At 36.6% G+C, this 21,287-nt stretch overlaps 1 protein-coding gene across 11 annotated transcripts in view; it reads left to right on the top strand.

The window, feature by feature from the left end:
• The window catches only part of LOC122118113 (ankyrin repeat and KH domain-containing protein 1), a 141,658-nt gene that overhangs the window by 78,577 nt on the left and 41,794 nt on the right, over positions 1 to 21,287 (top strand). For 9 of the 11 annotated variants that reach the window (XM_042692007.1, XM_042692008.1, XM_042692010.1 and 6 more), the window contains 8 exons: positions 7,071 to 7,829; positions 13,588 to 13,721; positions 13,872 to 13,983; positions 15,669 to 15,814; positions 16,259 to 16,401; positions 17,149 to 17,362; positions 19,973 to 20,148; positions 20,427 to 20,589. In XM_042692007.1, coding sequence (XP_042547941.1) covers positions 7,071 to 7,829; positions 13,588 to 13,721; positions 13,872 to 13,983; positions 15,669 to 15,814; positions 16,259 to 16,401; positions 17,149 to 17,362; positions 19,973 to 20,148; positions 20,427 to 20,589 — 1,847 coding nt within the window. Of the gene's footprint in view, positions 1 to 7,070; positions 7,830 to 13,587; positions 13,722 to 13,871; positions 13,984 to 15,666; positions 15,815 to 16,258; positions 16,402 to 17,148; positions 17,363 to 19,972; positions 20,149 to 20,426; positions 20,590 to 21,287 lie in introns of those variants that run through there. The other 2 variants (XM_042692016.1, XM_042692017.1) reach the window with 2 other exon arrangements.

The raw sequence follows: 21,287 nt of genomic DNA on the forward strand, positions 1-21,287 counted from the left end.
AGAGCACTTGCACAGCAAGCACAAATCCAGGAGTTGAAACCCCAGTACCACCAAACATACAAATCAAATAGTATAACAGAATGATAGACAAAAGATCAAAAACAGATGTATAAAGTAAGAATTAAATTAACATGCTGCTTGTTATCCTGGAGTTGTTTACTGAAGTAGGTAACAGGAAATGCTCACATTTTATATCAAATCGTTAAAATTATGTAGAAAAACATTGCAATTATTTAAATGGAAATGTTCATTTGAAAATTTAGTTTAATTTTGTTTTATTTTACTGGGGCTTGAACTTGGGGCCTTGGTGCTATTCCTGAGCTTCTTTTGTTCAAGGCTAGCACTCTACTACTTGAGCCACAGTGCCACTTCCAGCTTTTTCAATTTATGGGTACTGAGGAATCAAACCTAGGGCTTCATGAATGCCAGGTAAGCATTCTGTCACTAAGCCACATACCCAGCCCTCACTTGCAAATTTTAATACTAATTTTCTTTCCTCTTTTTCTTATGAATCATGCTTATGTGACTTTATATTTGACCAAATTTAGTAATGTGTTTTTACAAATAACTGCTCTTAGTTAAAAGAGAAAAATTGAATGCATCTGTTAACATGTAAAAGATGGTCTATCTTTAGGTACCCTTGGTTGACATAGTCCTTTTACTTTGAGAAATTTTTGGTAGAACTGGAGTTGGAACTCAAGGCCTCACACTTGGTAGCCTAGTACTTGATAGCTCTTCCACTTATTGATCCATGCCTACAGCCCTCCCCCATCCCCTCCTTCCCCTTCCCCTCCAGGTAGCTTTTTGCTTGGGGTGGCCTGGCATCCTGGTTCCTACTTATGGCCTCCTAGATACCTGAGGTAACAGGCATGAATCAGTATACCAATCTTGTTGCTTGAGATTGGGTATCACTAACTTTTTTCCTGGCTAGCCTTGAAGTATTGTCTTCCCAATCTTTACCTCCCAAGTAACAAGGATTATAGGCAGAAGCAACCATACCTGGCCTAACTTTGGGAAATTTTGAGACAATATTTATACATAAAGCAAAAAAAAGGGGTGGGGTATTGTATAAATATTTTACATATTGTATAAATAAGAAATATTTTATATTAAAACTCAGGAAACAATATACATCTGTTTTTTAATTAATTTATTTTCTGGAGGCAGTACAAGGGTTTGAACTCATGGCCCCCACACAAACTTCCTAGGCAGGCAACTCTACCACTGAAGCTACACCTCTAGCTATTAGATAATATATATTATCTAGTTATTTATTCGTGTTACTTTCAATTCTACTTTACCAACCTTATCTTCTATCTAAGACCATGTTGGAAATGATGTTTTTAAAATCCTTCTGTTGGGTGATGTATGGTAAGAGAAAGCAAGGGAACTGAAAAATAAGACTTAAATTTGATTAGACAAAAGTAAGGGAAAAAAGAAATGAAGTCTAGATCCATCTGTACATAATGTTTCTTCCTTTGGTCATTATTTTTCTATTGCATAGTGTACTAATTGGTACTCAAAAATGATATGATTGGGCTGGGAAAGTGGCTCAGTGGTAGAGCGCTTGCCTTGTATGACTGAGGCCCTGGGTTCGATTCCTCAGCACCACATAAGCAAAAAGAAAAAAGCCGGAAGTGGCACTATGCCTCGAGTGGTAGAGTGCTAGCCTTGAGCTGAAGAGCTGAGGGACAGCACCCAGGCCCAGAGTTCAGGCCCCACGACTGGACCCAAAAAAAAAAAAAATGATATGATTAAGCTTAAATCTTTTTTTTTTTTTGTCGGTCGTGGCGCTTGAACTCTGGGCCTGGGCGCTCTCCCTCAGCTCTTCAGCTCAAGGCGAGCGCTCTACCACTTGAGCTACAGCGCCACTTCCGGTTTTCTGGTGGTTTATTGGAAATAGGAGTCTCAAGATCTCTCCTGCCTGGGGTAGCTTTGAACCGCGATCCTCAGATCTCAGCCTCGTGAGTAGCTAGGATTACAGGCGTGAGCCACCAGCGCCCGGCTTTAAGCTTAAATCTTAAGTGGTAAAATAAGTATTTAGCAAGTGTATGTCTGCTTCCCTCACTATCCATAAAAATAATAAAGGTCATTTTTTTAATGTTATTGTTATTATTAAGGTGTTGTACTGAGGAATTACTATTTCATAAGTCATTTAATGGGTACATTTGTTTTTTTGGACAATGTCACCTTGTCCTTTACTTTCCTCTACTTTCTCCCTCCCATTCCTGCCCACAAGTTACATAGGTCATTTTCCATATAGTGTATACTAAATACCATGATTTTTGTTCATCCTTCTGCACCCTCTTATTTACTCTTTCTAGAAGAAAAGCAAAAACAAACAACACTTCCAACAACAACAAAATCCAGGTTTACATTTCCTGGTGTTTGTTTCAATAAATAGTATTTCTTTTGGGGGGGAGTCCGGTCGTGGAGCCTGAACTCTGGGCCTGGGCGCTGTCCCTCAGCTCTTCAGCTCAAGGCTAGCGCTCTACCACTTGAGCCACAGCGCCACTTCCAGCTTTTTTTTCTTTTTGCTTATGTGGTGCTGAGGAATCGAACCCAGGGCCTCATACATGCAAGGCAAGTGCTCTACCACTGAGCCACCTTCCCAGCCCAATAAATAGTATTTTAAATGTTCAGGGAAGTTACACCTTGTGTTCCTCCTCTAAGGGTTACCTTGATAAAAGTCATGTTTGTGTTGTCTCTAGATCCTAGTATTTACTGCATATTTTTTCTAGTTTTGTTATTAGAGAAAAAGAGGCAATAGAGAAATATGATAGGAAAAAAAAGAGGATAAAAAGAAAATAAGCCAAAAGAAAATAAGCCAAAAGAGATGAAATGATAGCTTGTACTTTTTGGTGCTACTTCATGTTATCAATGAATGATTTTTTTACACCTAAGAGTGGGAGATATCTGAAGAGTTAGAATTCTTTTATGGTGATGAATGATACCTCTGGCAGTCTACTGAAACATTTTCCTGTCAAATGAAACTATGTCACAATCACTAGTAAATGAATAAATGGTGTTGGCACAGCTTTTAGGAATTAGTAATTGGTAACTGTTTTCACCAACTTCCTTTGTTCTTGAGATGTTTAGGTTGTGGTAATGCTTTGATGTCTTTTCAGGCAATTCTCTTTTTCTCATGAACATTTAATCATTGACTGGAGAAGAGCTGCTTGCTATGTATTAATTTCACTATTTTACCCTTTATTGTTGTTGTTGTTGTTGATCCTAGGCTTGACCTCAAGGCCTAAGCTTCTTTTGCTTTACCACTTGAGCCACAGCGCCACTTCTGGCTTTTTCTGAGTAGTTTATTGGAGATAAGAGTCTCAAGGCTTTCCTGTCTTGAACCTCAATCCTCAAATCTCAGCCTCCTCAGTAGCTAGGATTACAGCTGTGAGCCACCAGTGCCCCACTCCACTGTCTTACCATTAATGCTAAAAATGGTCTGGATTTATAATCTGTCAGTTACAATTAAATAAGTTATTATTTCTAATTTATGTTTCACCTTCCTTTACATTATTATTTGTTAATAAACTAGATCGTATATTCCTATCCATTACTGTCCTCAAAATTCTAGTCTTGTTTTGGACCTGTAAAGCTTTTAAACCCATGAATGTCCAATTTGATCATAATTAACAATCTGATTAATGTTACACTTCAGCACAAAAATTATATAGCAGCTATACAAGGGTGCTTTGAAATTTATGCTGGTCATGGTAGTGTACACCTATAATCCCTACACTTAGGCTGAGGCAGGAAGATTGAATATTCACCTCCAGTCTGTGCTATATAGTGAGACCCTGTCTCAATGACAAAACCAAAATACTAAGAATACTTTGAAATGTAAGAATATTAAAGGAGAATTCATTCTTTGCAGAACTTTTAAATTTGCTAATGTCATTTGTATTTATTGCAAAAGTGAAATTTTCCTTGCTGTGCTAGTGGATCTCTTTTATCTTACCTAGTAATTATCATTAAGCATTTTAAACAGAAAAACCATAGCTTACGTAAGGTCTTATGGAAGTAGTAATAAATTATCTCACAAATACTGTTGGCTTTATTCTGAAAGAATAGTCTTTCTTCACCACATTGGTCAGATAGAAATATAAAATTATAAATAGACAATATACTTTGCTGAAGTTTGGTAAAGGAATGAATAAGCATCTGAAAGTGATGGCAGCGATACTGGAACTATGGTTGCTACCTTTGTAAAGTTAGTATGTAGGAGGAAAACTTAGATTTTTTTTCAGTTATGTGTTATATATATTTGAACTACCTACAGTTTTAAAAAATTCTATTTAAATTTACTTTTTTTTGTCAGTTCTGTTGTTGCACTCAAAGCTTCATGCCTTCTAGGCTAGCATTTTTCTACTTGATTCACACTCCAGCCCTGCTTTTTGCTGGCTACTTTGGAGATGGAGTCTAGCAAACTTTCTGCCCAGGCTGGTCTTGAATCACAGTCCTTCAGATCTCTGCTTCTTAAGTGTCTGGCATTATAGGTGTGAGATGTGGTTTTCTCTTATCAAGCTGGCTTTGTAACTTAGAACATTTTAGCACCTAATGAGTAAGTTTTCCCCTTTGTACTTAAGAATCATTTAATATACTGGATATTTTTAAAGTTCTTAGCTGGGCTTAGTAATCAGTTAGCTTGGAGCTATAAGATCCTGAGTTGAAGTGCCCTTAAGTGACTTGGGTTACAGAGACCCGGTCTTATCTACAACCCCCTCCCCCAAAATATCTTTATCTCTAGCATTCATTTACATCCAAAAGAGTAGACCACTATTTTGTTACATTCTTTTCCTTTCTTAAACAGCTTTACTTTTTAAGTTATATCATAAAATGCAATCACTTTTAGTACAATCATTTTAAATGTGTAATGTGCAATGAATTTTAGTAAATTGGACACTTCTGAAACCATTAATATCATTCATCTACTTTTTTTTGTTTTGTTTTGTCAGTCATGGGGCTTGAACTTTGAGCCTAGGCACAGTCTCTGAGCTTTTTCACTCAAGGCTAGTGCTCTACCACTTTGATCTACAACACCACTTTTGGTTTTCTGAGTGTTAATTGGAGATGAGTCTCACAGACTTTCCCAACCCAGCAAGTTTTGAAACATAATCCTCAGGTCTCAGCCTTCTGAATACATTTAGTTTTAGAAGCCTTCTATGAGCCGGGCACCGGTGGCTCACGCCTGATCCTAGCTACTGAGGAGGCTGAGATCTGAGGATCACGGTTCAAAGCCAGCCCAGGCAAGGAAAGTCCATGAGACTCTTATCTCCAATAAACCACCAGAAAACCGGAAGTGGCACTGTGGCTCAGGCAGTAGAGTGCTCGCCTTGAGCTGAAGAGCTGAGGGACAGTGCCCAAGCCCAGAGTTCAAGCCCCATGCCCAACCCTCCCCCCCCCCAAAAAAAAAAAAAACTTCGAAGCCTTCTATGACCCTAAAAATTTATCTCATGTCTGTTTGGTATTGAACTTTGTTCCATTGCTATAATCCCAGGCAACTACTCTTTTCTGTCTGTATAATGCCTTTTCTCCATAAAATTGATATAAATGACATTGTACAAGACTCCCTTCACTTAGTATGGTTTTTTGAGGTGCATCCATTATAGTCTGAATCAGCAGTTTGTTCTTCTATATTTCTGGATAATCCTAATTCCTCCTAAATAAAACCAAGCACTGAATTTACATTAGAGTTACACCAAAAGATAATGTATGATGATTCACATCTGTAATCCCAGCTACTCAGTAGCAGAAATCAAGTTTGTGGTTTAAGGCCAGCCTGAGGAGAAAAAAAGACCCATCTCAATAAGCCAAATATGGTTGGTAGGGCATTATCTATAGTTCTATCTGTATAGGAAGACATACATTATTAGGAAGATCTTGTTCTGAGACTGGCCCTGGGTTAAAAAAAAAAAAAAAAGACCCTATCCAAAAGGTTAAAAAAAAAAAAAGTCCACAGGTGACACTCAAGTAGTAGAGGATCTGCCTAATAAGCACAAGACCTTGAGTTACAACCCTTCCCAGCCCCAAAAGAAGGTAGCAGTATATTTTTCACATTTCATAGCTACATGTTGGGACTATTGATATTGGTACCTATTTTTCAGCTGATTTGTTATAACAAAGTAACTTAAGTATAAGTTAATGCCTTAAAGTAATACTATATCCTTTGATATTAATATACAGTGTCAGTATGAGTAATCCTATATGGAATTATTGATTTCCTTGTAATAACTCAGAGTTTTTCTCACAGATAGTTAAGCTCAGGATATCTATTGTAATATAAGTTTAATATAGTGTTTAGATATTAAAGTTTTAAAAACATTTAATGGAAAATTTTCCAAAGATATGCTGGAGGGCTGGGTGTGTAGTTTAAGTGGTAGATTGCTTTCTTAACAAGCATAAGTCCTTGACTTCAAACCCCAGTACCCCCAAAAATAAGGAGAAAGCAAAAAAAAAGGATGTCTTGAGAAAACTGATTTCATATATTCTTTGATATAAGAAAAGAAATATTTCAGCAACTTGACACTTTTCCCTACTTTAACTGTTTGGACTGTTGTAGTAACCTTCCTCCCATAGATATTGCAAAAGAAATTGTTTGAAAGAACAGTTAAGCAAACATTAATATTACTGTTTCTCAACATTAATTTGATTGTGCTTTAGATTTGATGTTCCAATCTGATCAAGGGAAGTTTGAGATTCGTTTCCTTTTCTCTTTGCCTGTCTTAATCTCTAAAATCCTTTTATCCTAAAGAGTAGATTTTTAAAAATACACTTTTTGAATTGAATATCTGAGTTCATGCTCTGTGAAATGGTTGATATATTGTAGGCCTTGATCTACCTAACACTGGTGTGACTCTTTAGACATTCATTATACAGCATTACTCAAACAAGTTTGGGGAGGGTGATCCACATGTGGGGTGGATGGGAGGTGTTATTTTTTTCTTTTGCGGTTTTTTTTGTTTTGTTTTCTGTTTTGTTTTTCTTTTCTTTTTCTTCCTTCCTTTCTTTTTTATTTTATTTTTTTAGCATGGCACTTTTTCAAACATTTTTCATGTGCTTAGGTACATCCAAGCAGAAGTCCAGTTCCCTGCAGGTAGCAGATCAGGACCTACTGCCACCTTTTCACCCATACCAGCCTTTGGAGTGCATAGTAGAGGAGACTGAAGGAAAGCTGAATGAACTGGGACAAAGAATTAGTGCTATTGAAAAAGCACAGCTTAAGTCATTGGAGTTAATTCAAGGTGAACCTCTGAACAAAGATAAGATAGAAGAACTTAAAAAGAACAGAGAAGAGCAAGTCCAGAAGAAGAAGAAAATACTGAAAGAACTGCAGAAAGTGGAAAGGCAGTTGCAGATGAAAACACAACAGCAATTTACCAAAGAATACTTGGAAACCAAAGGTCAGAAAGACACAGTGTCTCTACATCAGCAGTGCTCTCATAGAGGAGTCTTCCCAGAAGGGGAAAGAGATAGTAGTCTCCCAGAGGATCACTTTTCAGAATTACCTCAGGTTGACACAATCTTATTTAAAAATAATGATGTTGATGATGAGCAACAGACTCCACCATCGGCAGAACAAATTGATTATGTCCCGGTCCAGCCTTTATCACCTCCACAGTGTAACTTTTCCAGAGACTTAGGTTCTAATGGGACAAATTCTCTTGAACTTCAGAAAGTATCAGGTAATCAGCATATTGTAGGACAGCCTCAGATTGCTATTACTGGACATGATCAGGGGCTATTAGTTCAAGAACCAGATGGACTAATGGTTGCAACTCCAGCCCAGACGCTTACCGACACTCTTGATGACCTGATAGCAGGTGGGTTAAAAATATGTCTGAAGTCATTTCTCTCTAATCTGTGTGCTCAACCTCTTTAAGTACCCCTCAAAAACACAGACATTGATTTTACTTTTTTATTTTAGAACTATCTTTGTACTCACTTCTTTGAATTCATTTCTTGAGATACTTTGGAAATGAGTTTAACTTAAGTCAACAAGCACTAACATAAAAGTGTATTATTACTCTGTTCTGTTTATGGTCACATTTCAAAGGCAAAAAAGTAATAAAGTTGCTGGAATCCTTTATTTCAGATAATTGCTGTGAAAGCTATTCTGGGTTGTATCTTGGACAAGAGCTCTCAGGATAGAATTTGTGTTTTAGAGTTATTCATGTAAGATGATGTTTTAAATTTTCCTCCTGGTGATTTATGTTTGGAAATCATAATTTTAAATCATCTTGCTTTTTCATTAGACCAAATTAATTATTTCTAATTAAATGGGGTGTTTAGAGAAAATTCCATTTCATAGTGTTTGTAGTTAGAAGATTAAAATAGATTTACGATATACGATATTGACATTTGATGAGTTGAAGAGGGGACTTTTTTTCATTAACTTTTGATTAACATATATGCGCGCGCACGCGCGCGCACACACACACACACACACACACACACACACACACACACACGACCAGATAATCTTAAAGTATATGTTTTTGTTTATTGTTGTGTGGAAAATTACAACTAGATATGAAATGAGGTGCACAAGTTTACTTTCCCTTTCATTGTCCTTGCAGCAGTGGGAATACAATGCAATTAATCATTTACCTTCCTAAAGAGAGCCCAATTCAGAAATGCAGCCAGAATGGCTGTTGACAGTGGATGAAGACCAAGAACTAAGATGTAGCTGGATTGATATTCAAAGGCAGGCCAGTCCTCTGTCTCTTGATTGCAACATTTTTTTTCTTTACTGTTGTCTGTTTCCTCTTGTCATATTCTCCCCTCCCCCAATTATGCTATCTCAGTTTCCTTTCTTTTGTGATTCTTTAGTCTTCCTAATCTTTATGGAAATTAAAAATGTGAAATAAGGTTACTTAAATCAGGGATTTTATTGAGCATGTGAATGACTTCCATTGGTTTATAAAAGTGCTATTGTATTGAGGCTCATCTGAAATAAAAGAGGTATCATTAGGCAGAGGATAAATGTCTTCGTTTTCTTAAAATTAATATGGTGGGAAATGTTTTTAAGAGTTAGGCTCTTTGTATTTTGAATTTTTACATTTTTCACCTATTGCAACTAAGTCAATTAATGTGTATCTTTAGTATTGAAAATTGTTACATATTATGAATAAACTCTTATAATTTGTTTATAGTTCTGATTTATAATCTGGATAAAGACAAATATTAGAGTATGAGGAATGATTATGAATAATGATGAAACTGATGATCTGACAATACCATTTTTAAAACTCAGGTTTCAGTAATGAGAATTATAATATTCTTAATTAAGTGTTCAATTTGAGTTATGAGACCCATATTATTGGCCAATACAATTGCAGGTCCTTCTCCCTTTTAATAAAGAATGTAGAAACTACTGTAAAAGTAATGTGTGTTAACTTTATGGCAGTTTTTACAGATGATTTTTAAAAGAAAAGTATTTTGCTAAAGTATTTGCTAAGAAAATAAATAAAATATTTTCTAAATGTAAGTGGTCTTTTACAAAGATCACATATAACTTAAAAATAGTTTAGAAAACATCTTTTAATTATAAAATGTTAGTATGAACTAGAAAATTAATTTTAGATGTTAATCTAAAATATTTTATGGTATTCTTTTTTTTTTTTTTTTTTGTCGGCTATGGGGCTTGAACTCTGGGCCTGGGCGCTGTCCCTCAGCTCTTCAGCTCAAGGCTAGCACTCTACCACTTGAACCACAGTGTCACTTCTGGTTTTCTAGTGGTTTATTGGAGATAAGAGTCTCACAGACTTTCTTGCCTAGGCTGGCTTTGAACCACAGTCCTCAGATCTCAGCCTCCTGAGTAACTAGGATTATAAGTGTGAGCCACCAGCACCTGGCATGCTATTCCTTTGTTTTTGTTTTTTGTCTGTCCTGGGGCCTGAACTCTGGGCCTGGGCGCTGTTCCTCAGCTCTTCAGCTCAAGGCTAATGCTCTACCACTTCAGCCACAGCACCACTTCTGGCTTTTTCTGCTTATGCGGTGCTGAGGAATCTAACCCAAGGCCTCATGCATGCAAGGCAAGTGTACTACCACTGAGCCACCTTCCCAGCCCCCTGATATTCCTTTTTAAGTTATATACATTCAAAATTGTTTTCATATAAAAATTTCCGCTTTGTGTAGGTTATCTGTTTTGAAATCATGGCAATATTTTTATTTTCTTTGTTCAAGATGATGAGCTAACTTTACTTAATATTAAAAAATATTATTTTCTTTATGTTTGTTTCACTTAATTTCCTTAATTGAAAGTGAAAGAAGTTGAAAGTAAAATAAATTAGAAGAAACTATATCAATAGGATTGTAGAGCAGGCCACAGACATAATTAATTTTATTTGAATTAAATTTAGTTCTTATCCTTCAGATTTAGTCTCATAAAAGTTTTACTTTAGAAAATATATATAACAGGAATATATTTCACTCAAAGTACAGGAACATTTTTTCCTTTATTGCTGTTTTTTTGTTTTGTTTTGTTTTGGTTTTTGTCCGCTGTGGGGCTTGAACTTGCCTCAGCTCTTCAGCTCAAGGCTAGCACTCTACCACTTGAGCCCCCACAGTGCCACTTCCAGTTTTCTGGTAGTTTATTGGAGATAAGAGAGTCCCACAGCTTGGGCTGGCTTTGAACTGCGATCCTCAGATCTCAGCCTCCTGAGTAGCTAGGATTACAGGCATGCCCAGCTCCATGAAACTTTTTATAGTAATACTTATTATCTTCTAGACTACCTACAAAGCTAATTTTCTTCTACTTCACAGAGTTAAAGGCTAAAACATAACATTTTGAATAGTATATAAATGTAATCAATTATATTTTGATCTTTGTGGAAATCTGCTTTTCTTATTTTCAGACACATTTAGAGATAGGAACTATTTTAGAATTCATGAAAATATCATAATCCTTGTGTAATACAGTACTTTTTATAATAAAACTTTCATTGCATATGTACTTTTTAAATCTCTTACTTTCTTATTTTATTTTTATAACTTTTATAACTAATCTTATTAAATGCTTTCTGTGGAATGGTTCTGATTGTCATTATTACCAGTAGAAAAATGTTTCTAGCATAATATAGCACAAAAGTGTACAGTAAATTGTGTCATAACAATACAGGTTTCAGTAATGTGTTAAATAGAAAGGTCTTTTTTTTTTTTTTTTTTTTTTTTTGGGTCGGTCATGGGGGCTGAACTCCGGGAATGGGTGCTGTCCCTCAGCTCTTCAGCTCAAGGCTAGTGCCCTACCACTTGAGCCACAGCGCCACTTCCAGCTTTTTTCTGCTTATGTGGTGCTGAGGAATCAAACCTAGGGCCTCATGCATGCAAGGCAAGCAGTCTACTACTGAGCCACCATCCCAGCCCTAGAAAAGTCTTTTTTAAGTCAACTTTCATAGAGTCAAATTGTGGCTCAGCAACCCTAAACATCTATTTTAAGTATTTTTAAATATCTGCTTTTCATAAAAAAGTTATAAATAAATACAATAATGATTAAAAAAAGTAGTTCTTTACTAAGATATATGTTAACTATAAGACCAAGTACTGTTAAAATCTTATCAGTAAGGTTTTCTCTATCAATCTAGTATGATATTATTTTTAAGCTGTTTTCTAAATATATCAATTATTTTGAGGTGTAACACAATGTCTGCTTTTGTTTCACTGAGTGAGAAAAAAGGGAGTACATTGTCATATTTTCACAGGTGAAACAAAATAATCATCCCTGTTTGTAGCTGGGTAGTTGAATTATGTTCTTTATATGGCTACAGAAATTGACAAAATTTATAATTTCAAGATGGTTTTATGTATTGGTGGGGAGTCTAGGGGATAGCTCATGTAATAACAGATCCAGATATCTTAAACTTTGCTACGTTATTTAAGCTAGTAACTTAAATAAACTGAACCATTCGTATTTATTATGAATAGTGTCCTTGATTAGGATCCAGTCATATCATAATTCTAGAAAGAAAACATTTTCCAATACTTGAAGTGCTTTCATTTATTTTTAACTTTCATTGTCCTTTAACTTGTGTGGTATTTTTAACTTTTAATCTGGCCACAAATAGAAGCTTATAGTCATCCCTTAAGCTTTGCTTCTTATATATTATTCATGATTATATTTTTTTTCTGAATTTTGTTCTGTAAATAATATTTATATTTTTTAATACAATGATAATTGTACTGAATAATTGTACTGTCACATGCTGATAATTACATTTACTGAGAACATACCATGTTAAATGCTTTAAATACATCATTTATTGGACTAGTATACTTTTGATATAGATCCCACTTCCCCTTCTGTGGGTAAACTTCATTTCCTGTGAAATATAAGAAATATTCAGATTAAAAAAGATGTAACAACTCAATTTTGGGCTTTTTTTGTTTATTTTAGCTTGATTTAAGGTCTCCTTTGTAGCCCAGGCTGGCGTTGAACTCATAGTTCTGCTTTGGCCCTCCTAATGCTGGATTATAAGGATACCCCATCACACCTATCAACTCATTTTCTGTCTTTTAATTTAAAAAAAAAATTAGGGAGGGGCGGTACTGGGTTTTGAGCTCAGGGTCTTATCTTGTGAAGCAGGATCTCTACTACTTGAGCTACTGTACCAGTTTATTTTGTGTTACCTATTTTTGAGAGAGGGTCTGACTTCATGCCATGTATGTAAAACTGACTGGCCATGACTGCAATCCCCTTTTTGTGTCTCCTCATGTAGCTTGGGATAATAGGCATGAACTAACTACCACACCCATCGAGTGGATAGAGTTCTTCAAGTTTTTATGCCTGGGCTAGCCTTGAACCACCATTCTCCAGTTTCTGCTTCCCAAGTTGCTAGCATTACAGTTTGAGCCACTATTCCTGGCTTTAACAAAATACATTTTCACTGTGTAGCCAAGTTAGTCTTGAACTCATAATCTTCCTTTCTCAGGCTACCAAGTACTGGGATTATAAACATGTCCAATCATGCCTGGTTCTTTACTCATACATTAGATTTTGAGTCTCAAATACAAAGTTCCAGTGTTCATTTATAAAGAAGTTTCACTTTGAGGAATTGATTTATTCTAGTAAATTTTCAAAGCAAATATTGAATTCTAGACTACATAGTCCCTGTTATCTATGTGAGAACTATCCTTACTTGTTATCTTCTCTTTTTCTTATTTTTAAAATCAAATTTCCTTTTTTAAACTAAGATAGAAAAACACATTAAGATATATTCTGTGTATTGACAATGTAAAAAGTGTTACTGTTTATTGTTTGTTCACTAAATATATGGTATTCTGTGAAGTATGTTATATATATCAAGTGGATTTTGCAACAACCTTCCATTCTACACAAAAGGAAAATTGAGGTTCAGACAAGATTAGTTACTTGCTCAAGTTCAGAAAGCTGTTGCTAGAACTAGGATTCAAATGTAGGTGCTTTTAAGGTAACAAAGCTTCTGATTTGGCCACCGCAACATATTACTATGAAAATTTCTGGATTTTTATTTTGATTTGTTGGGGAGTTTCTGTGTGTATATTTCTATGTACAAACAACTACTCTTTTGAATGGAATTTAGCAATGTGAATGTTGTTTTTCAGCTGTGAGTAGCCGAGTGCCCACTGGTTCCAACAGTTCTTCACATGTCACAGAATGTGTTACACCTGAATCCTGTTCACAGTCTCCAAGCAATATAGTTTCCCCTGTGTATCCTTCAGTTGACATTGATGCACATGTAAGTAGATTAGTTTATTTGATATAAACTTACTTTGCCATCCTTACTTACTCTACACATTCTTGTTTACTTTAAAAAGGGAAGATAATTGTATATTCATGGTGAAAAGACATGATTAATTTTAATTAATAATCATTTTTTTCTTCGTAGACTGAGAGCAATCATGACACAGCATTAACACTGGCTTGTGCAGGAGGTCATGAAGAACTTGTGTCTGTACTCATTGCACGAGATGCTAAAATTGAGCACAGAGACAAAAAAGGTAAGAAATGTCAGTTACATGGTGCCAGCTGGAATAAACCTACCCCTTACCTGAAAAAAAAAAAAATGTCAGTTACAGAGAAAATGTGCATATCATTCAATAAGAAAACAGTTGTACCTTTTTCACTATCAATAAGTAGTTCCTACATTTAGTAATAAGACTAAATTTTAATTTTCAGAGACAGTTTTCCAAAAACTTCAAAAGTAAGCCAGGCACTGATGGCTCAAGCCTATAATCCTACCTACTGGGGAGGCTGAGATCTAAGGTTTGAGTTTAAAGCCAGCCCAGGCGGGAAAGTCTGTGAGAATCTTATCTCCAGTTAATCATAGAAGTACCTGGAAGTGGAGTTATGGCTCAAGTGATAGAGTGCTGTAGCCTTGAGGGACAGTTCCTAGGACCAGCAAAAAAAAAAAATCAAAAGTAAAATATACTAGATCCTTGATATTCATGGGTGTATACTTCCAAGGACACCCCTGTTGGAAAAAAATTGCAAATGTTCAGAATGTATACAGTTCAGTGTTTTACTGTGGATGCTTAATTCTTTTCCAGTAATGCTTCCTGACTTCCACTAAAGACATGTTGCCTTTCAATACATCTACAATTTTCACTTACAGCTCAAGTTAAGCATATTATGTGCCCTTGGAAGGATAACTTTTTCTTTTTCAAAATTTATTTTTGCCTATCATTTTTTTGTTTGGTGGTAGTTGTTATTGTTGTTGCTGTTGTTGTTTTGGGTCATCGCCCTTGAACTCTGGGCCTGGGCACCGTCCTTGAGCTCGTCAGCTCCAGGCTAGTGCTCTACCACCTGAGCCACAGCGCCACTTCCAGTTTTCTGGTGGTTAATCGGAAATAAGTCTCACAAACTTTCCTGCCCTGGCTGGCTTTGAACTGTGATCCTCAGATCTCAACCTCCTGAGTAGCTAGGATTACAGGTGTGAGCCACCAGCACCTGGCTGTCATTTGCTTCTTGAAAGATAATATTTTCACAAAATTCTGAGCAAATCACACAGTAATTTAAACCCAACTAATGATATAAATCTGAGACATACTGTGTAAGTCTGACATACTGTATAAATAATCAGTGAAGGTGAGCAAGTTTTGATTGCAGAGCTGGGGTTGTAGTGCAGTGGTAGAGCTCTTGTCTAGTACTGTAGGACCCGGGCTCAATCCTGTGCACTGAAAAAAAAGTTGTAGTCACCTTTCTCCTTAATCCTGAGTTTGTTTGTACAGAAACACTGAAGTTTGTAATGACTATATCGGTAAATCTCCAATAGTTGTCTTTTTTTTTTTTTTTTTTTTTTTGGGTCCAGTCGTGGGGCCTGAACTCTGGGCCTGGGTGCTGTCCCTCAGCTCTTCAGCTCAAGGCTAGTGCTCTACCTCTTGAGCCACAACGCCACTTCCAGCTTTTTTTTTTCTTTTTGCTTATGTGGTGCTGGGGAATCGAACCCAGGGCCTCATGCATGCAAGGCAAGCGCTCTACCACTGAGCCACCTTCCCAGCCCCATCCAACAGTTTTATTGACTTAGCATTCACTTTTGCCAGATGTTTATATGTTTTATCATTTAACCAATTAGGGTTTAGAGCAGTTTTATGCTAAATGATTAAAATTTTTGTCTTTTTATTAAAATAATTGAGAATTTATAATAAAGCACAAATGTGTTAGAGATTTTTATTTTCTGATTTAGGTTTTACTCCACTGATCTTAGCAGCAACAGCAGGGCATGTTGGAGTTGTTGAAATCCTTTTAGATAAAGGTGGAGATATAGAAGCACAATCTGAACGAACTAAGGATACTCCACTTTCATTGGCATGTTCTGGTGGACGTCAGGAGGTATGTTCATGTAGATTTTCATTCTGTAAATCTTTTACTTGGGTTCTTCAATGTGTACATGGCTGGTACTTTAGCTACCTGAATAAAGGGTAAATGTGTTTTGACATTTGACATTTGACATTCATTTCTGAGGAGTGGGATAGTTTTGCTAATGTAATGGGAATAGTAAATGCCCTTGTAAGCAATCTGCTTGCCCTGATAACCAAATAAAAATTGTCTTAAATTTACTGGGATTAAGTCAGTTACAATTCTAAAACATGTAAAATGCAAATTTAAAGGTCTTAATTCCTTAGTATAAAATTAAATCCATTTCTTTGATGCTGATATTTTAATATTTAGGACACATAGATAGGAAGTCATAGGTCCTATTTCTTTGTACTTTCTTGTTTATAAGTTGAGCCCTTGGTGTAAACTGGGTTTCACTATTCATATTTTACTTTGTAGGTAGTAGATTTGCTGCTGGCTCGGGGTGCAAATAAAGAACATAGAAATGTGTCTGATTATACGCCATTGAGTCTAGCTGCATCTGGAGGATATGTTAATATCATTAAGATTCTTCTTAATGCTGGGGCAGAAATTAATTCAAGGTATCAATTGTTTATTCATTTTATGACTAATGATTAGGCATTAAATGTCTTTCCCTAAGTATTTGGTCAGATAACATTCCCCACCCCTCTTTTGGCAACACTAAGGTTTGAAATCAGGGCTTTGCACTTGCCTAGATAGTTCTATCATTTGAACAGTACCCCAACCCTTGAACACTTGACATTTTAGTTAAGATAGTCCTGAAATGGCAAGGCCAAAGATTATTCCTATAATATATAAACAATTCCAGTTTATGTCAGTAATGTGATTTCTTTAAGAGGTCTCATTTCAGAAAGTACTTTGTACTTGTAATTGAAAATTTATAACTTAGCCGGGCGCTGGTGGCTCATGCCTGTAATCCTAGCTACTCAGGAGGCTGAGATCTGAGGATCGCGGTTCAAAGCCAGCCCGGGCAGGAGAGATCTTGAGACTCCAATCTCCAATAAACCACCAGAAGACCGAAGTGGCGCTGTAGCTCAAGTGGTAGAGCGCTCGCCTTGAGCTGAAGAGCTGAGGGACAGCGCCCAGGCCCAGAGTTCAAGCCCCATGGCCAACCAAAAAAAAAAAGAAAAGAAAAGAAAATTTATAACTTGTAAGTTTTGATTTTAAATTGTGAGATTTTCCTATTCCTTATTACTGTTCTAAGCAAGTAAAACATTCATCAGTGTTAGAAATCTTTCTGTATTGCTGAAATAAATTTTCATTTTTAATGGTTTTTTAAATATGGAATATATTACTTTCCCCCTTAGGACTGGGAGTAAATTAGGTATTTCTCCTCTGATGTTGGCTGCAATGAATGGACATGTTCCTGCAGTGAAACTGCTGCTTGATATGGGTTCAGATATTAATGCTCAAATAGAAACTAATCGGAATACAGCTCTCACCCTGGCCTGTTTCCAAGGCCGAGCAGAAGTAGTGAGTTTACTTCTGGACCGCAAAGCCAATGTTGAACATAGGGCAAAAGTAAGTATTTTATAATTGGTAAACTATTTCAGACATATATCTAGTAAAAAGAACATGACATATATAGCTCATGGCAAATACAGGTTTGGGAAATCATATTATGTAATAGTTTGGTGTACACTATTACCATTTAGAGAACTCCTTTTAATGAGGCCTCGACTTTCTATTTGTAAAAATTCTAACCAAAAAATTTGTTCAAAGGTTATAAAATTGGACCATCTAAGCTCTAATTTAACTATGACAGTTTCTGGCTGTCATGACTTTAAAATTAGAAAATAGGAATTGTGACAATAGTTTGACTTTGTTTCAAGCTGTAAGATATATAGAACCCTAGCTTAGGGGAAAATCTTTTATAGTAAGGTTACAGCCAGTCTGTCATTTCAAATTTGAAAGGTTTGATTGGAAATTTCATCTTACCTCTCTAAACTTTATTAGTTATACTTTTTTAAAGCTAATGAAACAATTACATTTTTCTAATTTAAGAAATAAGAAGCCAAGTGCCAGTGGTTCATGCCTGTAATCCTAGCTACTCAGGATGCCAAGATCTGAGAATTATGGTTCAAAGCCAGACCAAGCAAGAAAGTCCATGAGACTCTTTCTCTCCAATTAACTACCAGAAAACTTTAAGTGGAGCTGTGGCTCAAAGTGGTAGAGCACTAGCCTTGAGCATTCCTCAGGCCTTGAGTTCAAGCCCCCCCAGCCAACAAAAAAATATATATAAGAAATGAATGTGGTTTTTCCCTTGGACTGTGTGTGTGTACTGGGGCTTCATCTCAGGTCTTTTCATTCTCACTTGGCTTTTGCACTCCACAGTGTTCTTCTACCACTTGAACCATACCTCCAATTCCAGCTTTTGTTGTTTTATTAAAGAGATGAGAGTCTCAAAGTCTTTTCTTTCCTGGCTGGCTTTGGGCAGCAATCGTCAGATCTTAGCCTTCTGAGTAGCCAAGTTTATAGTTATGAGCCACCAGTACTTGGCTTCCCTTGTACTTTTTAACTGCCATCTAGTTTTGTCTTTTCCATGTAAGTATTATTTGTGGCCCACTTACCTATTAAAAGTCCTGGAGAAATCCAGGTACCAGTAAGAAATGTATTGACAAAGCTGGGTGCTGGTGACTCACGCCTATAATCCTAGCTACTCAGGAAGCTGAGATATGAGGATTACAGTTCAAAGCCAGCCCAGGCAGGGAAGGCCTTGAGACTCTTTTTTCTCCAGTTAACCACCAGAAAATCAGAAGTGGCACTGTGGCTCAAGTCGTAGAACACTTACCTTAAGTTGACCTGCTGAGGGACAGCGCCCAGGCCCAGAGTTCAAGCCCCATGACAGACAAAAAAAGAAAAAAGAAAAAAAAAAAAGAAATGTCGGGCCAAAAATGTCAACCCAGCACTGTGGAAGATTAAGAGCTGATGGCCAGACTGGGCTACATAGTGAAATATTGCCTCAAAGAAATGAAGGAGGGAAAAGAGGGGAGGGAAAGGGAGAAAAAGTTTAGAGATTAATATACAAAAGGGACATAAGCAAAAATTTTAAGAAGTGATGTATTTCTATATCTTCATTTTGAAAAGAAATTATCTAATGGGTAACAATAGCAGCATAGAAATTGTATGGGCTGGGAAGGTAGCTCAGTGGTAGAGTGCTTGCCTTGCACGCATGAGGCCCTGGGTTCGATTCCTCAGCACCACATAAGCAAAAAGAAAAAAGCCGGAAGTGGCGAGTGTGGCTCAAGTGGTAGAGTGCTAGCCTTGAGCTGAAGAGCTGAGGGACAGTGCCCAGGCCCAGAGTTCAGGCCCCACTACTGGACTCCCCCCCCCCCCCAAAAAAAAAAAAGAAAGAAAGAAATTATGTGAAATCATTTCTGTTGTGTTGCGTTTTATTTTGTTTTGTTTTGAGACAGGGTTTTGATCCTGGTTGACCTGGAACTTGTAGGTTTCCCAGGCTGACCTCAAATTCAAAATTTTTCTACCTCAGCTTCCTAAGCAAGTACCACTACATTTGGCTTTGTTTTTCTTTTTTGCATAAGGCAATAGGTTGTGAGTTCATTCTGGCATGTCTAACTGGATCTAACAATTTTCACTTGTTATTTAGTCGAATTAGAAATAGAATATAAGCCAGGTGCTGGCTGAGATCTGAAGATCAAGGTTCAAAGCCTGTGTGCAGGAAAGGCCAGTAGACTCTCATCTCCGATTAACCACCAGAAAATGTGCTATGGCTCAAGTGGTAGAACACTTGCCTTAAGCCGAAGAGCTAAGGGACAGTGCCCAGGCCCAGAGTTCAAGCCCCACGACTGACCAAAAAAAAAAAAGTAGAATAGAATAAAGCTTAGCTCTTTCATAAGAAATGTTTCCTTAAGAGTCAGTTACGTGCATGCCAGAGGCTCTGGGTTTGATTCCTCAGCACCACATAAGCAAAAGCCGGAAGTGGTGCTGTGGCTCAAGTGGTAGAGCACTAGCCTTGAGCTGAAGAGCAGAGGGACAGCGCCCAGGCCCAGAGTTCAGGCCCCATGACCGGACCCCAAAAAAAAACAAAAAAAAACAAAGGTCAGTTACGTTGTTACATTAGTCCTTGTGAGAAGTTGTGTTATTTAGTGCATAATTAATTGCTTTAAACAGACTGGTCTTACTCCCTTGATGGAAGCTGCTTCTGGAGGATATGCTGAGGTTGGAAGAGTTCTCCTTGATAAAGGAGCAGATGTCAATGCCCCTCCAGTGCCTTCTTCAAGAGATACTGCATTAACAATAGCAGCAGACAAAGGTCACTATAAATTTTGTGAGCTTCTGATTAACAGGTGGGTAATTTTCATTTTAAAAATAATTATTTTATTAGCATAAATTAGCTATACAGTATATGCATGTAATATACTTTGATCAAATTCATCCTGTTTATATTACTGTCTTAAATTTAAGCCAGTTTTTTTATTTTATATATAGAACTTCTGTAGTCTAAGTAAAATTATCTTACTCTGACATAAATTATAGATTATTGTATTTTTGTATTTTTATTTTTTTAAGATTAGAAAAGATGCCTCTTAAAGAGACAAACTGTGTTAATATTCTTTCTTTATAGAGGAGCTCATATTGATGTTCGTAACAAGAAGGGAAATACACCATTGTGGCTGGCATCTAATGGTGGTCATTTTGATGTAGTACAATTGCTAGTGCAAGCAGGTGCTGATGTGGATGCAGCAGATAACCGGAAAATCACACCTCTTATGTCAGCATTTCGAAAGGTAACTTTACATAAAGGGAGAAGATAAAATTTAATCATTTTAAGCCAATTCTAAGTTGAAACCATATGAGAAAATAAACTGATCTCAAAAAGTTGAGTATTATTTCCATTTTAAAAAATTGGTATTAGCCAGCCACTGGTGGCTCCCATCTGTAATCCTAGCTACTCAGGAGGCTGATAGCTGAGGATCAGGATTCAAAACCAACCTGGGCAGGAAAGTCTGTGACACTCTTATCTCCAATAAACCACCAGAAAACTGGAAGTGGCACTATGGCTCAAGAGGTAGAGCACTAACCTTGAGCTGAAGAGCTGAGGGACAGTGCCCAGGCCCAGAGTTCAAGCCCCATACCGACTAAGAAAAAAAAAAATTGGTATTATCATTCTATTTTTTCTGTGGCCAAGCCCAAGAGCTATGTGTTAAAGCAAATTCACTTGGAATCTCGACAATTTTGTTATGTTATACGGTAAAAATTAAATTAAGAAACACTACTATATGTGAATGGATGTTTTCTCTACCTGAGTAGGAAGACAATAGATCATACTTCCACAAAAAATTTATAGTATATGGGGAGAGGGCATTGAATCTAGGGTTTTGTACATGCTAGGCAAGCACTCTACTTCAGTTATAACTCAGTCTACCTCCTATATATGTTAAAATCTCATTTTTTTCTGCTATATTTAAAAAATATACCAATTGTA

This window comes from Dipodomys spectabilis, unplaced genomic scaffold (assembly GCF_019054845.1).
Source record: "Dipodomys spectabilis isolate Male_0828 unplaced genomic scaffold, ASM1905484v1 ptg000147l, whole genome shotgun sequence".
NCBI classification, from domain to species: domain Eukaryota; kingdom Metazoa; phylum Chordata; class Mammalia; order Rodentia; family Heteromyidae; genus Dipodomys; species Dipodomys spectabilis.